Source organism: Aspergillus undulatus (genome assembly GCF_047715775.1).
Source record: "Aspergillus undulatus strain CBS 261.88 unplaced genomic scaffold BDV17scaffold_3, whole genome shotgun sequence".
In the NCBI taxonomy this organism is placed as follows: domain Eukaryota; kingdom Fungi; phylum Ascomycota; class Eurotiomycetes; order Eurotiales; family Aspergillaceae; genus Aspergillus; species Aspergillus undulatus.
The window spans coordinates 449,652-473,001 of record NW_027396607.1 but is presented as its reverse complement, the minus strand read 5'-3'; the positions used below and the strand labels follow the sequence as shown (position 1 = coordinate 473,001).

The window sequence follows — 23,350 nt, the reverse complement described above, 5'->3', positions numbered from 1 at the left end:
ACCCAAATGGAAGGAACGACCCTGCGTGCCCAAATGCGGAGCACCCGCACCTGCCTAAACCAGGTGCGAACAGCCTTAGGGAAAGGTACGGTTCCCAGCCCGGTCGTTCTTGCTGCGTTGAGGGGGTTCTGTCTGTCCGGAGTCGCACCTTCCGTGTCTAAGTGATCAGGGAAGGTGCCATAGTACTACTAGTTGTAAAAGTTTGCTGCACCGACAATAGTAGTAGTTGAAGCTGGATACGAAAGTGATGCAAGACCACGCGGATGTATTTAAATAAAAGTGAGATAAAAGTCATATTCTAATGCACTGATGTAGGGATGGGTATAATGAGTAGATACAGATATGCACAGATTACGCAAACTTTGCAGTAAAAGTCCGACTAGAAGGTCGGCGAAATAAGCGGCTCAACAGGCTTGGAAGCAGTCTTGCGGTCCTGCTGCATGCCAAGCAAATGCCACGCCCGACCCATCATGCCATACCCCATAGAGGGATGATGAGCATGGCCACGGGCTTGTCCGTGTCCACGAGCAGCGCGTTCCTTCTTCGCAGCGTCCAGTCGATCCTGTTCGCGCTCGTGGCCGACGACCTCGTCCTTCCATTCTGACCAGCGCTCGAAGTTTTCGCGCTGTTGGAGGACTTGGTAGCGGAGTTTGTCCTTGGAGGGGCGCCAGCCTGTGCGGTTGTGGGTGGATTTGAGGTCGCAGATGTTGGACTCCTGGGTGAGTTTGAGGAGGTGGGACAGAACATCGCGGCTCTCGGAGGCCGTTTGTTGCATTTTCTCGCGTTGTGCTGTTGCGAGTGGTTTCTTGGTGAGTGGTGCGTCGAGCCAGGAGTATAGCTCTGATGAGCGTTGCACTGAGTAGGGGTCGAGGATTGTTTGGCGGCGGTTCTCCTCGCGGAGGAAGCGTATAGCGGCTTGGAGGCTTTCCACTTCTGCGCGTAGAGCTTCGTTTTCCTGCATTGCGGCTAGAGACGCGGCATTGTCGACGACGTTGCCGGTGCCTACAGTGACGCCAGCGGTTCCAGAAAGCCGTTTCACTCTGTCAAGCTGTGTTTTGAATTCATCGCGCTCTGCCTCCAGACCCTGTAGATCTTTACGCTGATTTTCCAGTGCAGTTTTCAGATCTGACTCCTTGGTTGTCATTTCCTCGATCCTGGCTTCCAGGTCCTTTACGGCAGCTGCTTTTTTGCTTGCCTCTTGCATGCGTGACTCCACAAGTTCCACCTTGATGGTCTGCTCCTCGATTGTCTTGTCTTTGACGCCCAGTGCTGTAAATGCCTCGTGAATCTCGTTCTTGAGGCGGCGGATCTCTTCTTCAGCGTCTGGAGAGTTCACTTTGTTGGACTTGAGCTCTGTAGATCGTGCAATCCAAGGAGCCGGGCGCTTCTCGAATTCAGATGTAATAGACAAGTCGGATGAAATCGAACCTAGTTCTTCTAGGGTACCACCCAAGGTGCGCAACATGGTGAACATGACGGACATACCATCCTTGCCCTCACTTGCTGTCTCGGAGGACTGGACGTACATTGCCGATATTTGAGACATACTAGCCAGAATCTCTTGCAAGGAGATAGGCTCTGCACGACTCTCATCGCTGATAAGGGATACGATGTTCTCTCCCAGTTGCCGCGACAAGCTTGAAAGGTCTTTGGCAGAATCTTCTGCCTGCTTAAAAGGACCATAAGCATCCTGCGAGAGTGCGAGAGACCTAGATCGCAAGTCGCTGACGGCGCGGTTGATCTTGACCATAGCGACCTTTGAGCTGCGAGCCTGAGACACAAAGCCCTCGATCTGGCTGAATAGGAATGTGGTCTCCTCGTCATCCTGTGACTTCGGAAGCTTTGACTGTAACAATGTCAGGAGTCGCGACATCGAAGACACTGCGTTCTCAATGTAAGATTGCGTCAACGATGAGCGCATACAGAGTTCGTCGGCAAAGGTTTCCAAGGATGTTGGAAGAAGGGTCTCCGCGAGATGTGACAGGAGAGCAATGGACCTCTGCAGCTCCACGCCGCATTTCTTCATGTTGATCTCGTTCTTCTTCAGACCCTCGAGCCAGAAGTTCAACGTCCGTTCCACGGGCTCCAGTTCGTAGAACGACCCTTGAATAGTGCTAAAGCTCTCTGCGGAACAGTTTGCGATGTAAGTCTCAAACCGACCGCAGATGAAGTCTATCCAGAGAAGTTTCTCGAGGACATCATGAGCAGTAAAAACATCCTCCAATGCGGGAGATATGGAGGCCTGTTCGGATATCATGCCCTCGATGGTGCTATTTATCAGTGATGCCTTGGAGCTTACCCGCTTGAAGCGTAGAAGTGCAAGGACAGAGTTCCGTTCGCCCTCAAAATAGTCGGGCAGATACATCTTGACGATGGACAAATGTTTCGTATCTTCCTCAGCCTCAATGCGCTTGAGCTCGATATCAATCGTTTTCGTCTGGGACTTTGCAACTGACGACTGCAGCTTGAGATTGAGGTCCATCATCGCTCTGGAGCGTGCCGTAAGATCGGTGGCTTCAGCCTCTGTGATCTGCTGCGAAGCCCGCATATCTTCCAAGTCTGCTTGCAGGGTGGACACGAGCTCCCGGAAACGCGTTAGGGTATATTCCAGATCCTCAATCACATCGTCCTGCTGCGAGATCTTATGCACTTGGTCATTATAGAGAGTTTCGCGGTATTCGATCTCCTCTTGCAGCTGCTTTTCCGTCTCGACATGGTTCCATTCAAGCTCATCATTGATTTCCTTCAGTGCTTCCAGATCTGAAATCGCCGCAGTGAGCTCATTGATCTCGTCTTGATAGCGCATGTTCTTCTCTGACAGCTCTTCAATCATCTCTTCGGCCCCAAGAGCTGTCTCAAGCTGTTGCTTGAGATCCTCTACATTGTTCTCCGATACCAGCAGTTTCTCCTTGGTAGTCTCATACTGCGATTTGATAGCAGCATAATCCTCCAGGTCCTGCTGAAGCTCCTGGATCTGGTCCTTCAACTCGGCTTCTTGCTGCTGGGTCATATCACGAAGGCGGAGCAGTGCTTCACGAAGTCGTTCGTTCGTCTTCTCCATTTGCAACCACCCATGGCTGGATTTCTCCTCAGGGCTCATGACTTGTTCAAATTCACTGTTTTCTGCCCGAAGCACGTCTACTTCCAACTCTAGCTCCTCCACCCTCATTCTCAGTGACTCGGCTTCGAGTTGAGCCGCACCTGCCGTCTCTTCCGCCATTTCACGATCTAGAGAGGCGAGCTCCATCATTGACTGATGTTCAGCTTGCAGTTGCTCTACTTCATCGACTCTGGCTTCCGCCTCTTTGAGCTTTTTGCGCAAATCGGTGATCTCGAGCTGTTGAGGCTGATATTTAGCCTGCAGCTTCTGGATGATCCCCTCAAATTTATCGCGGTCGGCCTGCAACTGCTCCAGGGTCTTCAACCTCTCGCGGTCATCGGCCCGCTTTTTCTCCATAACCTTCAACTTGGTCCGCATTTCTTCGAGTTCTCTGGTCACCGCCATATTTTGGCTCTGCCGTTGCGGTGCAGCTTGGCCGGGCACTGGTCGGGAGGAACTACTTCGTGTAGATGGTGTAGGTCTCGATGATTTAGGTGTCGAGTCCTCCGTTTCGGGGACATCACCGTCGGCATCGTTGGAATTGATTTCAAAGTCCTCTGTTTGCGGACTTGCTTCTTCTTCGGATGCTCTAGCCGAGCCTGTCGGTCGGAGCGTGGGTCGCTTGGATAGCCCTGAAGATGCCGGCCCCTGTAAACTCGGTCTGCTCGTCTTTGTCCCTGGTCCAGATATAGACGTACGAGGTGCGCGAGATGCGGTAGGAGGTGCATGCGGGCCCATGGAAGACTTTGTGCTAGTAGGTCGAGGTTTCGATGCGGCTGCTGAGGGCCGTGATGTACTGCTGATAGACGGTCGACTGGCACCGGGAGTTGGGGTTGTTAGCTGTTTTGTAGGCGACTTGGAAGGATTCTGCATGAATGCATAGTCAGTCAAGACACCGCGAAAGTTTTACTGCTGCCAGCTTACCTTCAGCGACAGTCGCTGTGCTGGGCCTTTCGCAGCAGGCGTTGGGCTGGAACTTGCGCTGTTTCGTTTGGAATTCATGGATGATATAGATCCAGGCCTTTTCAGACCTGGACCTACAGATATACCACTCTGCGCGCGGGTCCTGCTCTGGGCAGGTGCAGCGCCTGGTTTAGGAGCTGCTTTGGCCGTTCGGGCAGGCCGTTCGACGACTGAAGCGACGACCGTTGGACGAACAAACATGCCGAACCCCGGTCCACACTCAAAGTAGCGCTCGCCCTGGACGGATCCGTCATTCTTTCCAGTTTCATCGTTCAATTCGACGCCAATCCATTCGCCGTCGGCGAAGCTTGTAGCTCCTATGTACCGGACGGTGGCCTGCCGACCGTCGGTGAGGGTGACCACACAGCCGGTAGATAGATCGGCCATATTGCTCGTTGTAAGTTGGAGCTCCTGCACGAGCGACAGCCGGAAAAGGGAGCTCCAGGCGCGGTGGGAGGGGCTGAAGGAGGCGTCGGTGTTGGTAGAGTGTTGTTATTTGTCCGCACTCCGCGCCAGGGGCAGCTTCGTTGCAGCCTTAAAGCCTCAAAATGAGGTTGATAGCCTCAGCGCCTGAGGTGTCTAAACACTCATATACAAACCCCTTCCCAAACTTCTGCTCTCACTATGGAAGTGACTACCCCTGCAACCCTAGAAACTAGATGACCCTGATTTCTGCCCTGTACTTACTTGTCCAAGGGACCTCAGGCATAAAGACGGGCTCTCAGACCCCATGACATCAAGTGCCCCTAGACTCCTTACTTCAGTTCCCCTAGAATCCCTTCGAACGCCCACGAACTGCCAATGACTCACGATGCAGATAATACTTCATGCATATGTGGGATGGGAGATACTACCTCATGGGAGGGGCTCTAGTTGTTGCCTCCCAGAGTGCTCCTCGTGAACATGGTCCCTTTCAGAGCGCCACCTCCAACAGGCAAAGGGAGAGCCTCGTTTGCCCTGGCAGTAGAGACCAAAGCAAGCATGCAAAGCAAAAGGTATAAACCGGCTGTTCATGCCCACTATCCAACGACTCTCTGTCTTCAAGCCTGCCAAGAATAGCCGTATACAGTTGTTCCTTGAATTCGAAAAATCCAACTATATATCCTCTGCGAGTTCAGTCATCAGGCTCTTCTTCTTCACACTTGGGCGCAGTCATCATCTATAAGTTCAAGATTAAGACAAACTCATCGAAACCATGCGACATCTTTCATATCTCAGTGCACTCCTTTCAGCCTCGGCTTGTTTGGCTGCCAGGTCCCCATCAGCTCAACAATGGGCGGAGAGATCGATCTACGTACGTTCTACTCAATCATCGAAGACTAAGGCTAATATATTCTCTAGCAAGTAATGACAGACCGTTTCGCCAGACCAGCCGGCTCACCAGACGAGCTCTGCAATCCCTACAATTACTGCGGAGGGACCTGGTCCGGCATCATCGACAAGCTCGACTACATCCAAGATCTCGGATTCACTGCTGTGCAGATCTTCCCAGTCGTGGAGAACATCCCGGATGATACCCTCTACGGCGAAGCATATCATGGATACTGGCCGCAGAACATGTACGCCTTGAATGAGTACTTCGGAACTGCAGATGAGCTGCGAAGGTTATCTAAGGAGCTGCACAAGCGCGGGATGTACCTCATGGTTGACGTTGTGAATAACGACATGGCGCAGGCCGTCAATGGGTCAACGACAGACGAGGATGGGCCGGAGATCAACTGGTCGAAGCTCGTCCCTTTCAATGATAAGAAGTACTACCACCCATCCTGCAGCATCACGGACTAGAACGATCCTGATACCTCCAAGAAATGCTGGTCCAGCATGGAAGTGGTTGCCCTGCCTGACCTCAAGACCGAGGACCAAAAAGTTGTCTCCATGATTGAGACTGGGTCAAGGGTCTAGTGGGCAATTACTCAATTGACGGCCTCCGCGTCGATGCTACCAAGCAGATGGACGACGCCTATCTCACCAGCTTCAGCAAGGCCGCTGGTGTGTTCACCATGGGAGAAGTCTACGCGAAGAATACGAAGGCCGTCTGCAGATACCAGGGGTTTGTCTCTGGTCTTTTGAACTATCCCCTGCACGGCCCTATGGTGCAGGCTTTTACGGCTGGTAACATGCCGGGACTTGCTGCGAAGGTCAAAGATGTACAGAGCGAATGCAAGGACTTTACCCGTCTGGGGACGTTCATGGAGAACCACGACACCCCGCGCTTTGCGTCTCTGCACAATGATACAACTGTATGGTTTTTCCTGGTAACATCGAATATATGTACACTCCGTACTGACTACAATTCCAGTTAGCCAAAAACGCAATGGCCTTCATCATCCTCTCCGACGGCATCCCCATCGGTAAGGTCCTCCTAAGCCCAACCCCTCGATTCTTCTCCCAGGATCCAACTAAGTCCACCACAGTCTACCAGGCCAAGAACAACACATGACAGGTTCCTCAACCCCCTACAATCGCTCCCCTTTCTGGGAAACCAACTACAACAAACAACACCCGCTATACAACACAACCGCAACACTGAACAAACCCCGCAACCACGCGATCCGCATGGACAGACGCCACGTCACCAAGCACAGCAAAGAGCTCTACGTCGACGGATCTGTCTACACCACGCGAAAGGGCACGCAGGGGTCCCAGGTTGTCTCTGTTTTCTCGAACCAGGGCGAGCATGGCGCGGCGTATAACCTTACGATTCCGGGGTCATTCGCACCGGATACGAAGGTTGTGGAGGTTTTGAGTTGCCAGAAGACGATTATGGATCGAGAAGGGAAGCTTACTGTCCATATGGATGGAGGGGAGCCGAAGGTTTTCTTTCCCGAGAGGAAGATGGATGGGTTGGGGCTTTGTGGGTTCAAGAAGAGGAAGGGGCCGGTCCTTGGCTGTTCTGGGACGGAGACTATCACTAAGGGTAATGGTACTCACACGACTGTGAAGACTGGCTCCGTTGGTGGGGACACTTTCGATCAAGATTCTTCGGGGAGGGGAGTATCCGTGCCTTACACTATGGCGCTCTTGGGTGCCTTTGCTGGTGTTGGAATTTGATTCTTTGATCGATGAGTCTTGCTTTTTTCAACTTCAGTATTTATTTGATTTCGTGACAGCTGGACTGTCTGGTTGGATTATGTTATATATATATATATAGATGCATGTTTTAATCAATCGATAATATCCTATTATTTCAATATTCGTGACAATATGTACTTTAGACTGCTATACTCATAATGTCATCACCTATTGCCCAGACCAAAGTCTATCAAAGGTATATCTATTTGCCCGTCTCAAGGTTGAAATCATGAACTCTTGAACAAGTGGGGGAAGCACGTCCGCAGCTCCTCCAAATGCCGTATCTGATACTGAGCAGGCGGAACTGGAGGAGCAGGGATCTCAGGCTCGACAAGGTGAGCGACTTGCCAGCCCCGAGCGGTGGCGGCCTTGCAATTCAGGCTAGAGTCGTCTTCGCAATCATTAGCACTTGTTGCCTTCTACCAGGGCGGACGAAAAACTAACCAACAAAATAACACTGCTCCTTACTCGAAGCCCCAGCTTCTTCCTCTGCCTTATCATACATCGTCTGCGACGGCTTACAGATAAGCGGAGGTTTCGCATAGTCGCAGAATGTAATGCCCTCGAACAAATCATCCACCTGCAGTAACTTCACCACACGTTTGCCGTGATTGACATATGCATTTGTCAGGAGCCAGAGCTTCACTTTGCTTGTGTCGATGTCTTCTAACAGTTTTCGCAGCTTGAGGTCTGGTTTCAGGATATCGTCTAGCGGGAGGGCGTCGTCGACTAGTCGGTTGAATTCGAGCGGGTCGATCTTGTGGTGTCGGGTTAGACCTTCGATGGCGAGACCGTATTCTTTGTAGTATTTCATGTGCAGCATGTGGGCGTCTTCGGAGGAAAGGGAGAGGTGGCGGACGAAGAATTCGTCTAGCGGAGATGAGAACGTTAGGATAGAAGACTTAAAGTCGGTGGGTATAGGGCATCACGTACGGATAAGCTTTTGCATTTCATCGTGGATATTGCTTTCTGCGCGAGGTTACTGGTCAGCTGTGAATCTCGCTGCGACGAGGCATTCGCGGGTCATTTGCAGCGCGCGGGGGAGTCGCACTTCTTGAATAGAGCTGAAGAGAGCATTGTCAGTAAGATGAGGCCAATTGCTGTTGTTTCTGAGATACGCACACAGTTGTCAATGTCAAAGAAGAAGATTGGTCGAGTATCCGCCATTGTGCTGAAACTGGCTCTGGTAGAGATGGTTGCTGGTCTGTGAATGCGAAGGGAAGCGCGGGTCGACAATGAGTAGTGATTTGCGGGTTGAAGTTTGTATGCGCGGGATATGGTTGTGAATTTGGGGAGGCGGGGAGGAGCGAGCCAACTCATTCTTATATGGAATAAGTATGAGTCACAATCCACTCCCTCGTCAAAAATCGCGACAACTACCAGTAGACTACAAGGTCTCGTATACTGCGAGTACAGCCCGTTCTTTCTCCAACGTGCACCCCGGGCAGTGTCCAACGGGGTTTAGCGTCACCCGCGGCCAAGAGTCCGAGTCGGCGCAGCTGATCCTCATTTTCCGTTTCTCTGAGTCTGTGGATTGTCCTCCTTCCAACTGAGCGCAGCTTCGCTTCACTTCCAACCTCGTCCTCTCCTGGCAAATTCCAGTGGCTTCGGTCAAAGTGAAGAGACGAACTGGAGTTGAAAAGTCAGACCTTTAACGGGTCATGCAACAATACTAATTGATTCCTCGCGTTTGTGTAGGGATAGCAGATTCCTCACAATCTTCCCACACCATGGCAGCTACGCAACTTGCCGCAACTAGCGCTGGGGCTAAACTCCTAGCGGAGGAAGAAATACAGGAATATGAGAAGATCTTGAGAATAAGTGAGGATATCTTTACTGGGACTCACCCCAGATTGAAGGTTCCGCAGCAGTTTGTCCGCAAGGTCGCGTCTCGCAACCCGCCTGCGTCGGCGGCGCCGCAAAACAAGGCGGACAAGAAGGCTAGCTCACCTGAAGCCCCATCTCAACATGGCGCGCCCCCAGCGAAGCCTGCTAGCTCTCAGAATACTGATGCGCCCAATGGCAGCACGACAGCCCCCCGCATCAACCTGAAACCCGCCTCCGAAATCGATCCGATCTTTTTGGAGAAATCAGAGGATTTAGTGCGAGCAGAACTGCAACTACAGAGACAAAGAGTGGAGAGGGAGATACGGGAACAGGTTGAGCTGAAGAGACAGGAGATAAAACAGAAAGTATCCATTCAGGATGCGACCCCTGATTTTGATGTCTCTGAAGTCCTTACTCGGGCGTTTGAGCTGGTCAAACCATCTCCGCCGCCTGAGGTTCCCGGCCCTGCAGCACCTAGTGACTCCTTTGATGAGAACTCGTTCTACTCTAGCAGAGCTCCTGACTCACCTCAACACGGTGACCGCCAAAAGCCATCCTCGGCCTCATCTTCTCTACACGAGGGTCACAATACTAGAGTCTCCGGGGAAAGATACTCAGATGAGTTGCATAGGCTTGAGGCTCTCAACCGTCCTGAATCGGATCAGTCAATGCAAGATACTTACTCCATTGCAGACCACCGAACATCTTATCAAAGGCTGCCGTATCAACCTGAGGACCCGTCAGCGTACGGGCCACAACATGTCCGCCAGCAGGCAGATCCATTGGAGGAGCCCGAATACTCACCTCCAGCTCCCGGTGTGGCACCGATGGAAATAGCAGAGACCTATGAACCTCCGAGAGCGAATCCGAACGCCGCCAAACGTCGGGCATACGACCATCGAGAGCGATATACCAGACGATCAATCTCCCCAGCAAATGGCGTACGAGTTATACGGAACCATATCACCTCACCGGCAGCTCCTCAGCCGTCCAGAGTCTCTCCCCTCGCAATCGCTAAAGTTCCTTCCGTTGACCAGCTTCATAATTCGCGCTCAGAGTATGGTCCAGAGCGCCGAGGGAGCCCTGAGGTACCGCCCCAACCTCTTATGTCTAGAAAGCGTAGGAGGCTACATGATGACAGGGATCGCTCTCGTCAACCAGTGTACAGGGCCCAGGGTGCAAGCTCAGTCAAGCCGTTCATCAAAGAGGAGCCGGTTTCCCCTCCCCCATTTGCAGATACTCCGCCCATATACCGGGCTCGTCCTCCGCAAGAGGGACCTGTTTATATTGATGTTCCTTCACCCCGCTATACTCCCGTCGCAGAAAGAAGAGAGCCACCAATGAGAACCCCAGCATACGGGTTGGGGCCTTACAATGAGACTCATGGTGAACCAGTGATACAGCGTACAGCTTCGCGGCTTACCACTCAACGGCCAATGCGGGATGATCAAGACTTGCGAAGAGTTGCGAGTCTACACCAAGCGCGAAAACCTGAATGGGCGCGTGAATATGCTGAACAGCAGAGCCCCCAACCTGTCCGTAACGGACCGTATACGATTGTTGAACGCCCACCGCAGCAGGATGGTGCTCGGTATTATGAGGAACCTCCACCGAGGCGTTATGCGTCTCCCCTTCCACCACAGATGACGGACGCGTATTATAGTGACTACGTTGTGGAGCCGCCTCCGCGGCGGATCGTTATCGACGAGCATGGGAACCAGTACTACGAGACTCTTCCTCCGCCGAGAGTGCAAGCTATGCCTCCTCCAGCTAGTCGGATCACGAGGACTGATGCTTACGATGGACCTCCACCGATACGTCACGCTAGCGTCCGGGCTGCGTCCGTTCTTGAAGATCCCTACGGTGGTCGAAGATATGTGCAGGAAGTGCCTCCTCAGGGAGCCTATCGGCGAGTCACGGATTATGCTCGCCAGGCTCCAGCGGAACGGCGGCCTTATCCCGCGCCATTCGAGGCGCGAGAGCCTCATCTGCGTAGTAGCAGCGTTCAGATCCACGATTATGCGACACGGCCGAGCCATTACGCGGAAGAGACTGAGCTTCCTCGAGAAAGAATAGTGCGGATCCCGAGTGTTCGACCACCCACGACAAGATACCAGGAGCCTCGCGAGGTGATTCAGCGGGTGGAGAGTGTTCATCCTGGCGGTCGAGATACCAGCATATATATTGACGATGAAATGCGACGGCAAAGAGAATATATTGAGCGACCGGTATATGTAACAGCACGGCCGGTGGCTCGTGAAGAGCGGTACTATGAGAATGGAGAGCCCGAGCGAGTGGTGCTCGACGGGTCGAGGGATGTAATCCACCGGGTCTCTCAGCGCTACTGATGAGTGGCGGTTGATCTGTTTCAGCGATGATGATGTTGCATGCTGTTAAGCCTTTTAGAGCGTGAATCCGTTGATCTTGTACAGTTTGAGCTTAAAAGCAACGCGGCGGCCGATCCTAACCATCTGGACGCGATTATGGTGTTGGAACGGCCTTTATCTTTAAAGCAGTAGCTATCTACCATGCTATGTCCAACGAATTGATTGCAATAATTCCCATCCAATACTCTCTTATATGCTATTCATCTATACTTGCATCGTCACACATCGCGCAGAGTTCGTCGACGTCATCATCCCGAGAAACCAGCCTCTGTGGGTCTGGCAAATCGCCGCCAAAATGTGAAGACTTTGATCATAGCCAAGGACTATAACAAGTAAGATGTCGGATAGAACGGAAAGCATGGTGAATAGGGTTAAGGCCAACCTTTGTGCTGTGAAAGCTAGTCTTTTAAGTCAAAAAGGTAAGCTTAAATACTCCGGAGAGAGGTGGTGGTCTTGTCCAGCGTTGACAACTTGGCTGGTTGATCTGATCATCACCGGTCGAGGGCGTTGATCCACCCTGTCACACCGCGAATGAACTGCTTGTCCTTTTACCTGAGACTTTCGAGTTGCAGGTTGGTCTCGAAAATCACCCAGCTGTTCGAGCCGACATGTCTTATCTCACACCCACCTCCCCTTGGAACAGAGATACCGTAGGTACACAACAAGCTTACTGTGTCCTCACCGAATCCTACATTAACGGCTGCAGCAGGATGGCTCAAGGCTGCTGATGCTCGAGTCCAGACCCGGCCTTTGCACTGGCCACGTGACGAGCTGCCTCGCTTGTTCTCGAATGGGAATTCCCGGTGGGCCGTGCTGAAGACTTGATTCTTGCCATCATGACGAGCTTCCGGTACGCTGGATGGTTGCACTTGGAGCTTGGAGTAATGGGGGATGACTTCCGACCAGTGCCTTCATTGTTGATTGCCTACATCCAGCAACAAGCCTTGAAGTTGTGCTCGGGCTCCAGGAACATAATTTCTGCCCCAGCCCAGACAAGCTCAGGATGCTCCATTGCTCAGCCCTGCCTCGACTCCTAGACGAGATCAGATCCCTCAGCTGGGAGCCTAACCAAAGCCATTGTAGTCGCTTGTGCTGAAGAGGAGTAGTATCAAAGGTCCCGGTTGTCTTCGTGCTTTGCTCTTTGGGCCTTTGTTGGGTTCAGTGTATGCGTAACATTGCGTGGGTTGAAGTCATCCGCCGCTCCCGCGGGATAAGACCGGATGGAAAGAGATACAATGAGTGAGAATGGACAACGACTTCAGTGATTACTGTAAAGTGGAAAATTAGTGTTGATTGCAGGATTGCAGACGTAGCGTGGTGGTCGGGCCGGGTTGTTGGTGCTGAATTCAGCCGTTGATTTTCCTCCATCTCGATCCGTCTCGATCTCAAGTCAAGTCACTACTCACTGCGGCTGCTCTCCCACCCAACTCACTCGGCCTCTCCTCGCTCTCGTCCTCTTCTTCAACTTCACCTCACCAACCTCACCACATCTCTCACCACCACACCCTCTCCCCCCTGCCAGCTTTACTTTCTTCTTATCCTTCTCCCCTTCCTTTTCTTCTTTGTCTCTTTTTCTGCTTTCTTTTCCTCTTCTTTTGCTGCTCCCATTCCTCTTTCTGTCCTCCATCCCTCGATACCCGTTTTAGGTTGCTGAATTCATTCCGCCCATTCCCATCCCAACCCACTCCTCCTGCGCGCCCATTCCTCCTCCTTCTTCATCCCTCTTGAGAGCCGCGCCCTCAAATTCTAGGGGTATTGCCTTTCCTCCTGTTCCCTCTCTTCCTTACCTTCCTCACTCTCCCGCTTCGACTCCCGCCGTATTCTCCCGCCTGACTCCAATCGTCTCTTTCCCCTCGATTCGTTCAAGGGGTTAGAGATTCAATCCTCTGCTCCAGTTATGCACAAGATCTCCAACTTTACGGGCCAGGCCCGTCATGGTTGGGAGCGAATGACGCCGACCTTTGGCATGTCGCGCCCTCACGCCGAGATGGCTTCGCACTCGCTTCGACGACCCCATGGCGCACCTCCGATGACTCCGCCGACCGGTATCGACCCGACCGTGAATCTCTCCTTCAACGTCCCGTTCTCTTCCGCCCTTGCCGGCCCGGATACGGACGACGTGCTCCACGCAAGTCCCAATGCTCTTCAGCGCTGGTCATTTCCCGAGGGCACTCCCGAAGGCACCCCCATTCACCAGCTGCCTGTTCATACCAGCCATGTTGAATCTCTACGGGCACTGTGTCGCCAAATTACGGAAAGCAGCAATGGGAGGGCCGAGGCACTCATCTGCTCTTCGGAGCCCAAGCCTGTGCCATCCCTACAACGCCGACCTTATGGATTGGCTACCAATGTTTGTATCACCGGCGAGGGCGAGATTGTGCGAAAAATGCGAGCCAAGATTCTGAATGAGACGCCCATCTTACTGGTATGTGCAATTGCGGGTATTTTATTTGGCGGCTTACGGTTCGTCGGCTTTTCGTTCGCGTCTCACTAACGTTCTCATCACTGCAGCGATGTGCGACCGTTGACGTTGATACCCATCTCATCACGGATAACCAAACCAAGGAAGTCCGGCCACCGGTTCTGGAGCATTTGGACACCCTGGCCAAGTACACTGGCACGGATATCTTCTTGCTCACTCCCAAACTTCGTGATACCGACAGTGCCATTGTCTCGTCTTATGGTTACGCCAGCGACAATGGACTGGATCAGCGCTTCCGGGTTTGCATCTATGGTGATATGGAGAGTACGGAACATGCTAAGACTAGAGTCCTTATCATGATTGACCAAATCGTGAGTTTTTTTCTGCTCCTTTTCTTCCCGCTTACGATTGCTGATCGCGAAAAGCTCAAACGTCACGTGGATGCCGTCAAGCTCGACCTTACCACTCACACCTTGGTTTGCGGTCGTACTCGCAAAAACATCAAGCTCATTGAAGCAGCTACCGGCACAGCCATCTACTTCCCACCGCCGTTCCCGCGTATCTTTGGTTACGTGCCACCAAATGCTCACCGCCGTAGCGAGGACGAAGTCTACATTACCGGGGAGACTCAAGAACAAATTGCCCGGGCGAAGCAGAAGCTGCATGAGTTGGTTATGGGCGTGAAAGTCTATGTCAAGGATGTCATGGTCAACTCAAACAAGATCGACAATATTTTGCTTGATCGCTTGGACAAGGTTCGGAAGGTCATGGAGATGAATGGCTCCTATGTGCTTTTCCCGCAACTGGGTAGCCAACGGGGTCTCGTTCGCGTTCAAGGGACCGATGTGCTGCATGTTGAGCGTACTGTCAGGGAAATCATGGCATTGGCTGGCCAATTCTACAGTGCCTCGTGGTGGATTCTCGTGCCTGACCCGACTCCAGGAGCAGCTCGGACTCCGTCTCATGCCGAAGTGCGAACAATGCTTTCTGATATTTGCACCAACTCGGGCGCTGAAGTCAGCTTTGACAATCTTAACTTCACCATCAATGGATCTGACGATGCTGTCAAAGCCGCCATGATGGTCGTCAACCAGATCCCCTTCGTTCAGCGCAGCCAGTACCAGATGCGTGTCAAGATCGAGTTGGCGAACGAGCACAAGGAGTTCGTTAGTGGCAAGAAGAACGGCAAGATAAACAAGATCATGGGCCAAAGCAACGTGCAGATTATCTTCGACGGCTTCAACGAGTACAATTTCTACATCGACGTTTGTGGGAACCAGTTTGAGTCCACTAAGAGCGGTCTTGATCTTGTCGAGCAAGAAATGCCGGCTTCCATTTCCTTCCATGTGCCTGATCAGTATCACAAGCGCATCATTGGCATTGGTGGCCAGCACATTCAGCGTATCATGAAAAAGTACTCTGTCTTCGTCAAGTTCTCTAATGCGATGGATCGCGGTGGTATGGGTAAAGACGACGATGATATCAAGGTCGATAACGTCATTTGCCGCACGCCTGCACGGAACGCCCAGAGTCTGGACCTGGTCAAGCAAGAAATCATGGACATGGTCGAGAAAGTGGTATGTTTCCCTATATTCTCACATTTTACCAGCTTTACTGACGTTCTCAGGATGCCGAGTATGTTTCTGAGCGCGTTGTGATCAACAGGTTGTATCACCGTGAGCTGCTCGCACGCATGACGGAAATCGACGAGCTCGAGAAGAAGTGGAACTGCAAGATTGAATTCCCTAGCACGGAGCTTGCGAGCGATGTGGTTACCATTTCCGGTCCTGAATACCAGGTTCCGCAGGCCGTTGATGCCTTGCTGGTATGTTTTCAGGTATTCCTTTTCATGGATCTCACTAACACGACGCAGGGAATGGTGCCCGAAAGCCATGAGCTTCTCTTCCAGAGCTCTCCCGAATTACGAGAGTTCTTCAAAGGAGCGGAGTTCCGCGAAGATGTTTGCGCCAAGCTCAAGGATCAGTACGAGGTTGACACCAATGTGGATGTCTCTGAAGAACCTCCCATGGAGAATGGCACGGAGAATGGCACGGAGTACGGCACTGAGTCGCCCACGGTCGCTCCTGATGACCGCGTTGTTCTTGGCTACACACGCAACAATGCTGGTGGACTGAAGGATGCAATTGACTTCTTGATCTCTCGATTGGTCGCCCATGGTCTCGACGCCACTACGGTCAAGGGCGCCATTCCGCGACCCAAGTCCGACTCATTCGAAGAGTCTTTGCCGTTCTTTGACTCAAAGCTGTTGCAGCATGCTCCTACTCCAATCGCGACGGACTCGCCTACTCGGCCTAGCTTCACCGATGACACCAGTGAACGTGGATCCATTTTCGAGCGTCTCAGGAAGCCCGGCAGCATTTCCTCGTTCTCCTCGTTCATCGGCCGCAAGAACCATTCCGCTTCACCCGCTTCATTCTTCAAGCACGCCTCTAGCAACGCCTCGAAGGCGTCGCTGGTTTCGATGGAGTCCCGGGACAGCGGCTACCGCAACCCGTGGAACGATTCCGGCGTGAACCTTCCCGAGGACGACCTGCCGGCCCTGGGAAGCTCTCACAGCCACAGCAGCAGCAATGGCTGGCCCGCACGCTTTGACACGAAATTTCCATTCGGTACCGCGCCGGGGGACATGACGCCTAAGCATGACCTCCGGGCGTCTTTTGATAGTGGTCGTCCTAGCACTTCCAATTCTACTTCTGGATACCCGGCTCCTATTGGGCCACCGCGTTAAGAACAATGTCAATTTGCAGCAGTATACCCCAAGAAATTTCAGTTTCAATTTTTGTGCTTTACATATTGTTACGAGCGATTCTTGTTTCGGATTTTTGTGTTCGTTTTTGATACCAGATACCAGATACCACGGAGAGCATGCACTCGATGAAAGATGGAAAGAAGAGTGAGGCTTGGAGTGACCTTGTTCCATGGCACTTCCATGTCTTGTTCTCGTCGTTGTCTGACTACTGATTTGTCACAATCTGCAGCCGTGTGGTAAATATGTCAGGAGTCGCGTCGCTGTGCTGTGCAAAGACTTTCCATTGTCAGTCAGTGCCATTGCTTTGCTTGCCTACAGAAATGATACCAAGTGACATGATGGTGTACGAGGGTGTTCTCTAGTTGTACGCAGTCCAGTTTTGCCTCTTCTTATCTCACTCGACTTGGTGTTCTCTCTTCATTCTCCTCTCATTCTGCGCGAGGAGTTCTAGTACCCCAATGTATCTGCTGCTGTTATCCTGTGTTTTTGGATTGAGTCTGTTCAGTTTCTTATATACCTCTGAGTACGAGTACCAAGTAAGTAGTCTAGTTAGAATGAGGTGAATGGAGAGTCACAGACGTCTTTGGGCTTGCTTCTACACTACGTAGCACATCTCAGGTGGGTACTATACCTAAGGGACCCTGCTGTCCTAGTCCTAGTGTTCTACAATTTCTCGGCCCCACGTTGACTCGCGACACGAGGAGGTATACGCAGTTTCTTCCGTGGATACCCGAGGTACTACGGATTGTTACTCAAGGCGCGAAGGACGGTATTGATTCATGTCTACTACTACTGCCTAGGGCAGCTGAAGAATCTGTTACCTGGTATTGACATGAAAAGTGCCCGGTAGCTTGCATCGAAAACGAAAACGAAACGAAAAAACGAGTGCTTGAGTGGTTTCTTTTCTCCCTTTCAACTGTTGGCCTTCGTCCCCCAGACACTAAGTCAGACCTTCAATTCATTCCTTTCATTCCCCAGTCTCCGCAGAAGGCCAGGTGATGAACTCGCTCTTTGGTCCCAAGAGAGCCGGCTCTCTCGCGTAGGATTCCTTGGGCTTCGTTGTTTCCACCGAGGCCGGCCACGCCGCAGTGGCAGCACCACTAATGATGGAATTATTGGGCGAAACCCTGACCACGTAAAAAAATTGATGTGTGTCGTGTATCCATGGCTTGTCTGATGCTGTCCCGCTTGGATCGTCTGGGGACTTTTCACAGAAACCGTGATGTGTGGTTGGTCTACGACATAGACGCCCTTCGCTCTGGTCGTAGGGTGGATGTAGGAACTAGGGGTTCGAGGATTAGCAGTAAGCCTTTACCTTGGTCAGTTCTTCTTGGGACGAGCAATCTTCCAGGTATACTCAATCACCTGTTGGCTCACGGCAGTTGACATGTTGAGAAAGTTGTGCTTTGGTATTGGAGATCAAGAGACAGGTGGTTTATGTTTGAAGACTGAGACTGCAAGGAGAAGTAGAAAGAGAAAAGAGAAATAGTTGCTGTTCCCTTGTACCCGGTGTTCGACACCCATATTTATATCATGCCTAACAAGCCTCAGCTTGAGGGCAGTGTTGCCTTAATCGCCAGTCAGTCTCTTGATATTAATGCCTTCAAGATTTGGACATGGTCGAATCGATAATTAATGTGATTCATCTTGCATAGGCGCTGCCTTCAAGACGCGTAAACACTAGGCGTCCCTTTGATTCTGATCCTCGCAGCCAGTCCTCCGGAGCAAGCAACGGGTCGATGAAGCGTTCAAGTCTCAAGTTGATCTAGATGATCCGCCAGATGAGCACGACTGGATGAGAACAGCCGCCGGGTTTCCAGTCTAAATCTATCAAGGCGTCAATTTCCGAAACTATGATAGGCGATTTGTAGACTCAAGGCTCCTTTATGAACCCCTGCCGGCGGCTACTGACTAACACCAGCCTATTGTTGCTCTTGATAGGTTGACTCCGGAGAGCGCTTGCTTTCACCGCCCCATCAGGCGCCTACTGTATCTACCTTGTTCCCTTCCCTATACTTGAACAAACGCCAGCCATGGGTGTTGGCTGGAGACCCGCCCCGGTTAGTTGCACGCCGAATTCATTACTTTCTCGCGTTGCCGTATCTCAGCACTGCACCTGGCACGCGCTTCCCGCCAGGCCCTCTTCAACGCGAAACCAATCTACTTCGCAGCCACAGAGTCGGTTGCGGCGCATTACTACTATGGTTCACACGGTGCCTGAAGGGACATACCACCCCCAGTCAGACGTGGAGGAGTTGGAAGGGTATACGCCCGGCGGCTTTCAACCCACTATCATCGGAGACGCCTTCTGCAATGGTCGCTACGAGTTAGTCCACAAGCTTGGATACGGTGGTTATTCAACCATCTGGCTAGCTTGAGACAGTAAGCTTTCGCGTTATGTGTCTCTGAAGATTTTGATCGCGCAAGCTTCGCGGCTGAGCCGTGAGAGTGAAATCCTCTACCTTCTAACGAAAGGGGATTCGAATGCTGTTGGCAGGCAGATCATTCCACCTCTGCTCGATGAGTTCTTCATTGATGGCCCGAACGGGCATCATCGGTGCTTGGTTACGGAGCCTGCTGGTACGAGTATAGCTGGTTCCAAGGAGACCAGCTCGAACTTTATGTTTCCACGGGACGCTGCAAGGTCCGTAGCTGCACAGCTCATTATGGGGCTGTCCTATTTGCATGCCAACAATGTGTGTCATGGAGGTATGTTGAGCAGAGGCCCATTTTCTATATTGAAGTTACTCGCTCAACATGCTAGTCTGAGACATATCTTTATCTCCGCAACTTTCTCCTGCGAGTCCCGAACTTTGACAAGCTTAGCACATCTGAGTTATACGAGCGCTACGGCAAACCTTATGAAGCTCCTATCACGCGGTTGATGGGAAGCCAAACACGCCCAACGCACCACCACATGCCATTTTGCCTCCGGTATGGAAGATGCCTGCAAACCGCATGACAGACCCAGAGATCGTCATCACGGACTATGGCACATCTTTCATTGCCTCACAAACACCTTTTCCGACACTCCGTACGCCAGCCTTGTATTCTCTACCCGAGGGCTTCTTCCAGGAGCCAATCACGATACCCACCGCAGCGGACGTCTGGACCCTAGGCGTCGTCCTCTACGAAATCCTCGGCGAACGTCCTGTTTTTGAGACCTTTTCTTGGAACCCAGATGACATAATTAGCGAGATGATCAGCACCCTAGGGCAACTGCCGGCAAGATGGTGGATCTCGTGGGAAAACCGTCCTCAGTTCTTTAATCCAGATGGATCATGGATCAGCGACTACCATCGCATTGCCACGCCTGTATTTAGGCGTCTCCATCAGAGAATGTGGGATATGGGCCGGGGTGAGGCGCCCGAGACGTGCGAATGAGACGTTGCTGGGGGTGAAATGCAAGCGTTAGAGAATATGCTCCAGAGTATGCTGGCATTTGAACCGAAAGAAAGACCGACAGCAAAGCAGCTCCTGGAATCGGAGTATATGGTGAAGTGGGCCATGCCGGCGTGGGAGAGGCAGAAGAAACGGAAAGAATGCAAGATGAACAAACACGATGTGAACGAGAGCGAGAAGGAGAATAACAATGAGAACGTGGGCAATGAAGATGATAGCAAGGAGAACCAGGACAAGGGGTACGAGAGCAAAGAAGATGAAGTAAAGAAAAGGAGCTTGGTTAGGACTTTATATTGATTTGGCATGCCTTGGTGTCCGATCTCATTTAGCTCTGGGGCTAGCCTAGATGGTGTGACTACGTAGAAATCCCAGAGTTCTTGTCAGATTCCGAGGTTGAAGATACGAAATAGATATGGTCGTGGATGTAGTTCAATACTATTACAATGAACGGTACGTGAGTAGTACTGGTACATACCGATGCCTCAACGGCGAACTCTAGCTCAACGCGGGCTTCCAGACAGTCAGTGTAGTATAACATCCATCCATTTCCGCACAGGGTAGACGCGGCCTCAATGTAGGAAAGGGAGGTATGTCCTTGCCCATGGCAATAGCGTCCCTACATGGATGATGCGAGCCGGGCTTCTGTTCTCCGGGCGGTCATCGCTTGATATGGAAAGAGCGTGGGGAGTAAGGTAAGGTACTGGTGGACAGTTGAGCCCAGTCTAGTACCTGGTACTTGTACTCGAATCAATGCGGACATGAAACCTAGGGACTTTTGTGTCGGTTGTGATGAATTGAGTATACGTAGTAAAGCTAGAGGTACAAGGCACTATGGCTTGATAGATAGACTTGGTGGGTTAAACGGATGAGTGAAACACATATTACCTATATATAACAATAACAACAAACACGACGAACGGGATGGGGGTATGACGGTACTGGATACTAGACAATGGAACTCGAAAAACCAAGCCAAACCAAACGGAACAATCATGCTGTCAAAGGACGACGAGATGATAGATCAAAAAGCCACGCCGATAGCGGAGTGGCGGTGGTGGTCGTAGGCGTAGTTAGGGTAGTCGAAAGCATGATTAGGGTTAGGGCTATATTGCTGCTGCGCTTCATGGATAGTCGGGTGAGAGTGAACGTGCTCGTCGGATAGGATACTTGATTGAGTCTGTCGAGGAGCGAATGGGTAAATAGGGTAAGGGTAAGAGTACGACGCTTCAAGGTCCTTCTCCAATGCTAGCCGAGAGTCGAGTGTTGATGTTCGTGCCGTTGCTGTTGTCATCGTTGCGATCGTTGTTGGAGGTGTAGATGTCGACGTGTCCGCGGTTTTGGAGCCACTAGAGCCACAGCCAGGTGGAGGAGAGCTGATCGACGGCGCGAGGGTCGACCCGCTAAGAGTGCGGGATCGGATGCGCATAGAAAGTTTGTCGCTTAGGCTGATGCTTAGGCTTCGCTTGCGCGGGGTCGAGGGTCTCGTGCTTGCAGGGGTCTTTGGCGTGTTGCTTTGTTGGAGAAGCCATTGCGTTACACGGCTTGACCGGGATGGAGGGTGGTCGGCGCTGGCGAATGGTTCGGCGGGGCCCGTGGTGGCTACGGGGGTTGAGGGGGATTCGTAGCCGGACTGGGCGGGAACTGGTGGTAAGGACTTGTCTTGTGGTGTCTGCGGTTTGTGGTTGTTGTTTATGTTTGTGGTTGATGTCGTGACATCGTGTGACGCTCGGCGGGGGAAGTTGTTCGAAAGAGGTGGACTGGCCACGAGTGAATTCGGCCAGGGCCGCGGGGAGGTATATACCGTGGTAGCCAGGCCAGTGGCTACCGAGGCAGTGGAGGAGCGAACAGAAAAGTGCGGAATCAAAGGATGAGCGAAGGGGACTTGTACTTGTCTTTCCGTGAGTAGATCTAGGGTTGCAAGAGACGACCGACGAGACCCAGACCCCACGGGCTTGCGAGGCAGATTGAAAGAGGACGAAGGCCGGTGGGTGTGGCGACGGATTGGATATGAATAGTCGGTCATGGTTGACAGGGCTCTCGGTGGCCGAGCAATCGGTGCCTGCTGTGCCTGCCCCTCGTCAACCCCAAAGTCGCTGAAGCGGGGGAGTTCAGGCAACCGGTTTACTGGGCTATGGATGCTCAGCTCCAAAGGACGGTACCCCGTTGAAGCCGTTGAGATCGGAGGTAGAGTCGTCACCCGTCTGAAGTCTGTCGGTGCGCTGATTCTTACTGGAGCAGTTGACTTGCGTTTGAACGACATGCTTGCCCGGCTAGAGGCTCGCGAGGCGAGGTTCCTGCCCTCTTCCAGCATCCAGGTAGGGAATGATGAAGCTCGTGGTGGACCTGGGCTAGGTAGATCGTCGTAGACAACCAGTTTCATGGGTGGAACGAGGTGAGGTTGAGAATGACATATTTGCATCTCTCGTTCAGCACCTATGGAGGGGGCGGAGTCAGTGAATAAGCGCCGTGGTGGATGGTTATGCTCGCATACCTCTATCCTTCGGGGCTTGCTGATGACGGGCGCGCTCATCATTGCCACTTGAATCGAGGCAGGACAAGCAGGATGAGATCCAACCAGTGAATACGGATCCTGCTTCCTCAATTGCCCTCTGCATCGCTATCAGAGCTTAGAGATAGCGGTCCATTCCCAGAGGTGGAGAATTGCCGGGGACCTGGAGAACGAAAAATAACGACAGAAAACAGAGAGCAAAGAATTAGAATATAATGGAAAGAAATCGCGATCAGAATGAAAGACGAGCGAGGAGTCAACCTGCGCAGTCGCCAGAAGGAGGACTTGCAGTAGTCAGATACGCAAGAGCTGGCGGCAGCAGAAACAAGATATAATCAAAACGAAATGAACCAGGGCGAGGCCGGCGAACCATCAATCAAGGCCTTGCTTCATCCAGTTGAACAACAGTCAGAGAATGAGTCTGGCCAGCGTTATGCAACGTGGGCACCCATCGAACCATCTCAGGCACCCTCTTGTTCTGATAAGGCCATGAGCAGAGGCCATCCAGCTAGAACCCTGCCGCAGACCAGTCATCGTGCAGCATAGCAGCCCTCCCCAGCCAACGTGTCGAACTATCGACCCGTCTTTGTGCAGAATGCACGTCTCATTTGTTGGTCTTTGGTGGAGACGTCACATTGGCTTGACCAGATGTCTGCCAGATCACTTGGAGCTGAGTGGACGGTGCATCGTGGCGGGCGCGTAACGGTGGGATTCTATTGCTTGGGCCGCTCAAGTAGGATAACGGACCCTGCGGGATGCTGATCGTTGGCTAAACGGGCCTCGCTTTTCTGCAGGCAAGGAACTAGTGTCCATAAGATTTCTTTGTGCAGAGTTGATAGACATGAGGGGAGAAACTACTCGGATTGTACGGAGTAGAGTGAGATGGAGTGAATGAGAA

At 52.1% G+C, this 23,350-nt stretch overlaps 7 protein-coding genes across 7 annotated transcripts; 4 read left to right on the top strand and 3 right to left on the bottom strand.

The window, feature by feature from the left end:
- Positions 1-165: 165 nt before the first annotated feature.
- Positions 166-4,534, bottom strand: BDV17DRAFT_251699 (putative dynactin). Its single transcript, XM_073756459.1, has 2 exons — positions 4,025-4,534; positions 166-3,967 (listed from the first exon to the last, which is right to left on the bottom strand). The coding sequence occupies exons 1-2, from the start codon at positions 4,448-4,450 to the stop codon at positions 380-382; spliced, it is 4,014 nt and encodes a 1,337-aa protein (XP_073620184.1). The 5' UTR covers positions 4,451-4,534; the 3' UTR covers positions 166-379.
- Positions 4,535-5,258: 724 nt separating this feature from the next.
- Positions 5,259-7,114, top strand: BDV17DRAFT_279104 (alpha-amylase; the record flags this gene model as incomplete). The annotated part of the gene is made up of 6 exons (XM_073759656.1): positions 5,259-5,357; positions 5,405-5,794; positions 5,849-5,929; positions 5,959-6,303; positions 6,363-6,414; positions 6,486-7,114. 6 exons carry the CDS (start codon positions 5,259-5,261, stop codon positions 7,112-7,114), a joined length of 1,596 nt encoding a protein of 531 aa, XP_073620183.1.
- A 107-nt stretch (positions 7,115-7,221) lies between these two features.
- Positions 7,222-8,482, bottom strand: BDV17DRAFT_251694 (putative pyrimidine 5'-nucleotidase). The gene is made up of 5 exons (XM_073756458.1): positions 8,258-8,482; positions 8,187-8,199; positions 8,069-8,104; positions 7,580-8,005; positions 7,222-7,526 (listed from the first exon to the last, which is right to left on the bottom strand). The coding sequence occupies exons 1-5, from the start codon at positions 8,453-8,455 to the stop codon at positions 7,363-7,365; spliced, it is 837 nt and encodes a 278-aa protein (XP_073620182.1). The 5' UTR covers positions 8,456-8,482; the 3' UTR covers positions 7,222-7,362.
- An 86-nt stretch (positions 8,483-8,568) lies between these two features.
- Positions 8,569-11,403, top strand: BDV17DRAFT_107184 (uncharacterized protein). The gene has a single exon (XM_073753791.1). The coding sequence runs from the start codon at positions 8,866-8,868 to the stop codon at positions 11,308-11,310; it is 2,445 nt and encodes an 814-aa protein (XP_073620181.1). The 5' UTR covers positions 8,569-8,865; the 3' UTR covers positions 11,311-11,403.
- A 1,323-nt stretch (positions 11,404-12,726) lies between these two features.
- On the top strand, positions 12,727-17,123 carry BDV17DRAFT_251690 (KH domain protein). The gene is made up of 5 exons (XM_073756457.1): positions 12,727-13,774; positions 13,861-14,142; positions 14,197-15,348; positions 15,399-15,596; positions 15,645-17,123. Exons 1-5 carry the CDS (start codon positions 13,247-13,249, stop codon positions 16,518-16,520), a joined length of 3,036 nt encoding a protein of 1,011 aa, XP_073620180.1. The 5' UTR covers positions 12,727-13,246; the 3' UTR covers positions 16,521-17,123.
- Positions 17,124-18,742: 1,619 nt separating this feature from the next.
- Positions 18,743-19,925, top strand: BDV17DRAFT_279102 (kinase-like domain-containing protein; the record flags this gene model as incomplete). Its single annotated transcript, XM_073759655.1, has 4 exons — positions 18,743-18,890; positions 18,921-19,237; positions 19,306-19,376; positions 19,409-19,925. The coding sequence occupies 4 exons, from the start codon at positions 18,743-18,745 to the stop codon at positions 19,923-19,925; spliced, it is 1,053 nt and encodes a 350-aa protein (XP_073620179.1).
- A 963-nt stretch (positions 19,926-20,888) lies between these two features.
- BDV17DRAFT_107142 (uncharacterized protein) lies at positions 20,889-22,987 on the bottom strand. Its single transcript, XM_073753790.1, has 2 exons — positions 22,435-22,987; positions 20,889-22,376 (listed from the first exon to the last, which is right to left on the bottom strand). Exons 1-2 carry the CDS (start codon positions 22,556-22,558, stop codon positions 20,965-20,967), a joined length of 1,536 nt encoding a protein of 511 aa, XP_073620178.1. The 5' UTR covers positions 22,559-22,987; the 3' UTR covers positions 20,889-20,964.
- Positions 22,988-23,350: the final 363 nt, after the last annotated feature.

Excerpts from the sequence above, each read along its gene's own strand:
- BDV17DRAFT_107142 (XM_073753790.1), bottom strand. The coding sequence starts at position 22,558 with ATGCAGAGGGCAATTGAGGAAGCAGGATCCGTATTCACTGGTTGGATC. Across the intron at positions 22,377-22,434 it reads GCAAGCCCCGAAGGATAGAG|GTGCTGAACGAGAGATGCAA; the intron begins GTATGCGAGCAT and ends CCCCCTCCATAG.
- BDV17DRAFT_251694 (XM_073756458.1), bottom strand. The coding sequence starts at position 8,455 with ATGAGTTGGCTCGCTCCTCCCCGCCTCCCCAAATTCACAACCATATCC. Across the intron at positions 8,006-8,068 it reads TGAAATGCAAAAGCTTATCC|ACGAATTCTTCGTCCGCCAC; the intron begins GTACGTGATGCC and ends CATCTCCGCTAG. Across the intron at positions 7,527-7,579 it reads GGAGCAGTGTTATTTTGTTG|ACGACTCTAGCCTGAATTGC; the intron begins GTTAGTTTTTCG and ends ATGATTGCGAAG.
- BDV17DRAFT_251690 (XM_073756457.1), top strand. The coding sequence starts at position 13,247 with ATGCACAAGATCTCCAACTTTACGGGCCAGGCCCGTCATGGTTGGGAG. Across the intron at positions 13,775-13,860 it reads ATGAGACGCCCATCTTACTG|CGATGTGCGACCGTTGACGT; the intron begins GTATGTGCAATT and ends TCATCACTGCAG. Across the intron at positions 15,597-15,644 it reads AGGCCGTTGATGCCTTGCTG|GGAATGGTGCCCGAAAGCCA; the intron begins GTATGTTTTCAG and ends AACACGACGCAG.
- BDV17DRAFT_107184 (XM_073753791.1), top strand. The coding sequence starts at position 8,866 with ATGGCAGCTACGCAACTTGCCGCAACTAGCGCTGGGGCTAAACTCCTA.
- BDV17DRAFT_251699 (XM_073756459.1), bottom strand. The coding sequence starts at position 4,450 with ATGGCCGATCTATCTACCGGCTGTGTGGTCACCCTCACCGACGGTCGG. Across the intron at positions 3,968-4,024 it reads CACAGCGACTGTCGCTGAAG|AATCCTTCCAAGTCGCCTAC; the intron begins GTAAGCTGGCAG and ends GCATTCATGCAG.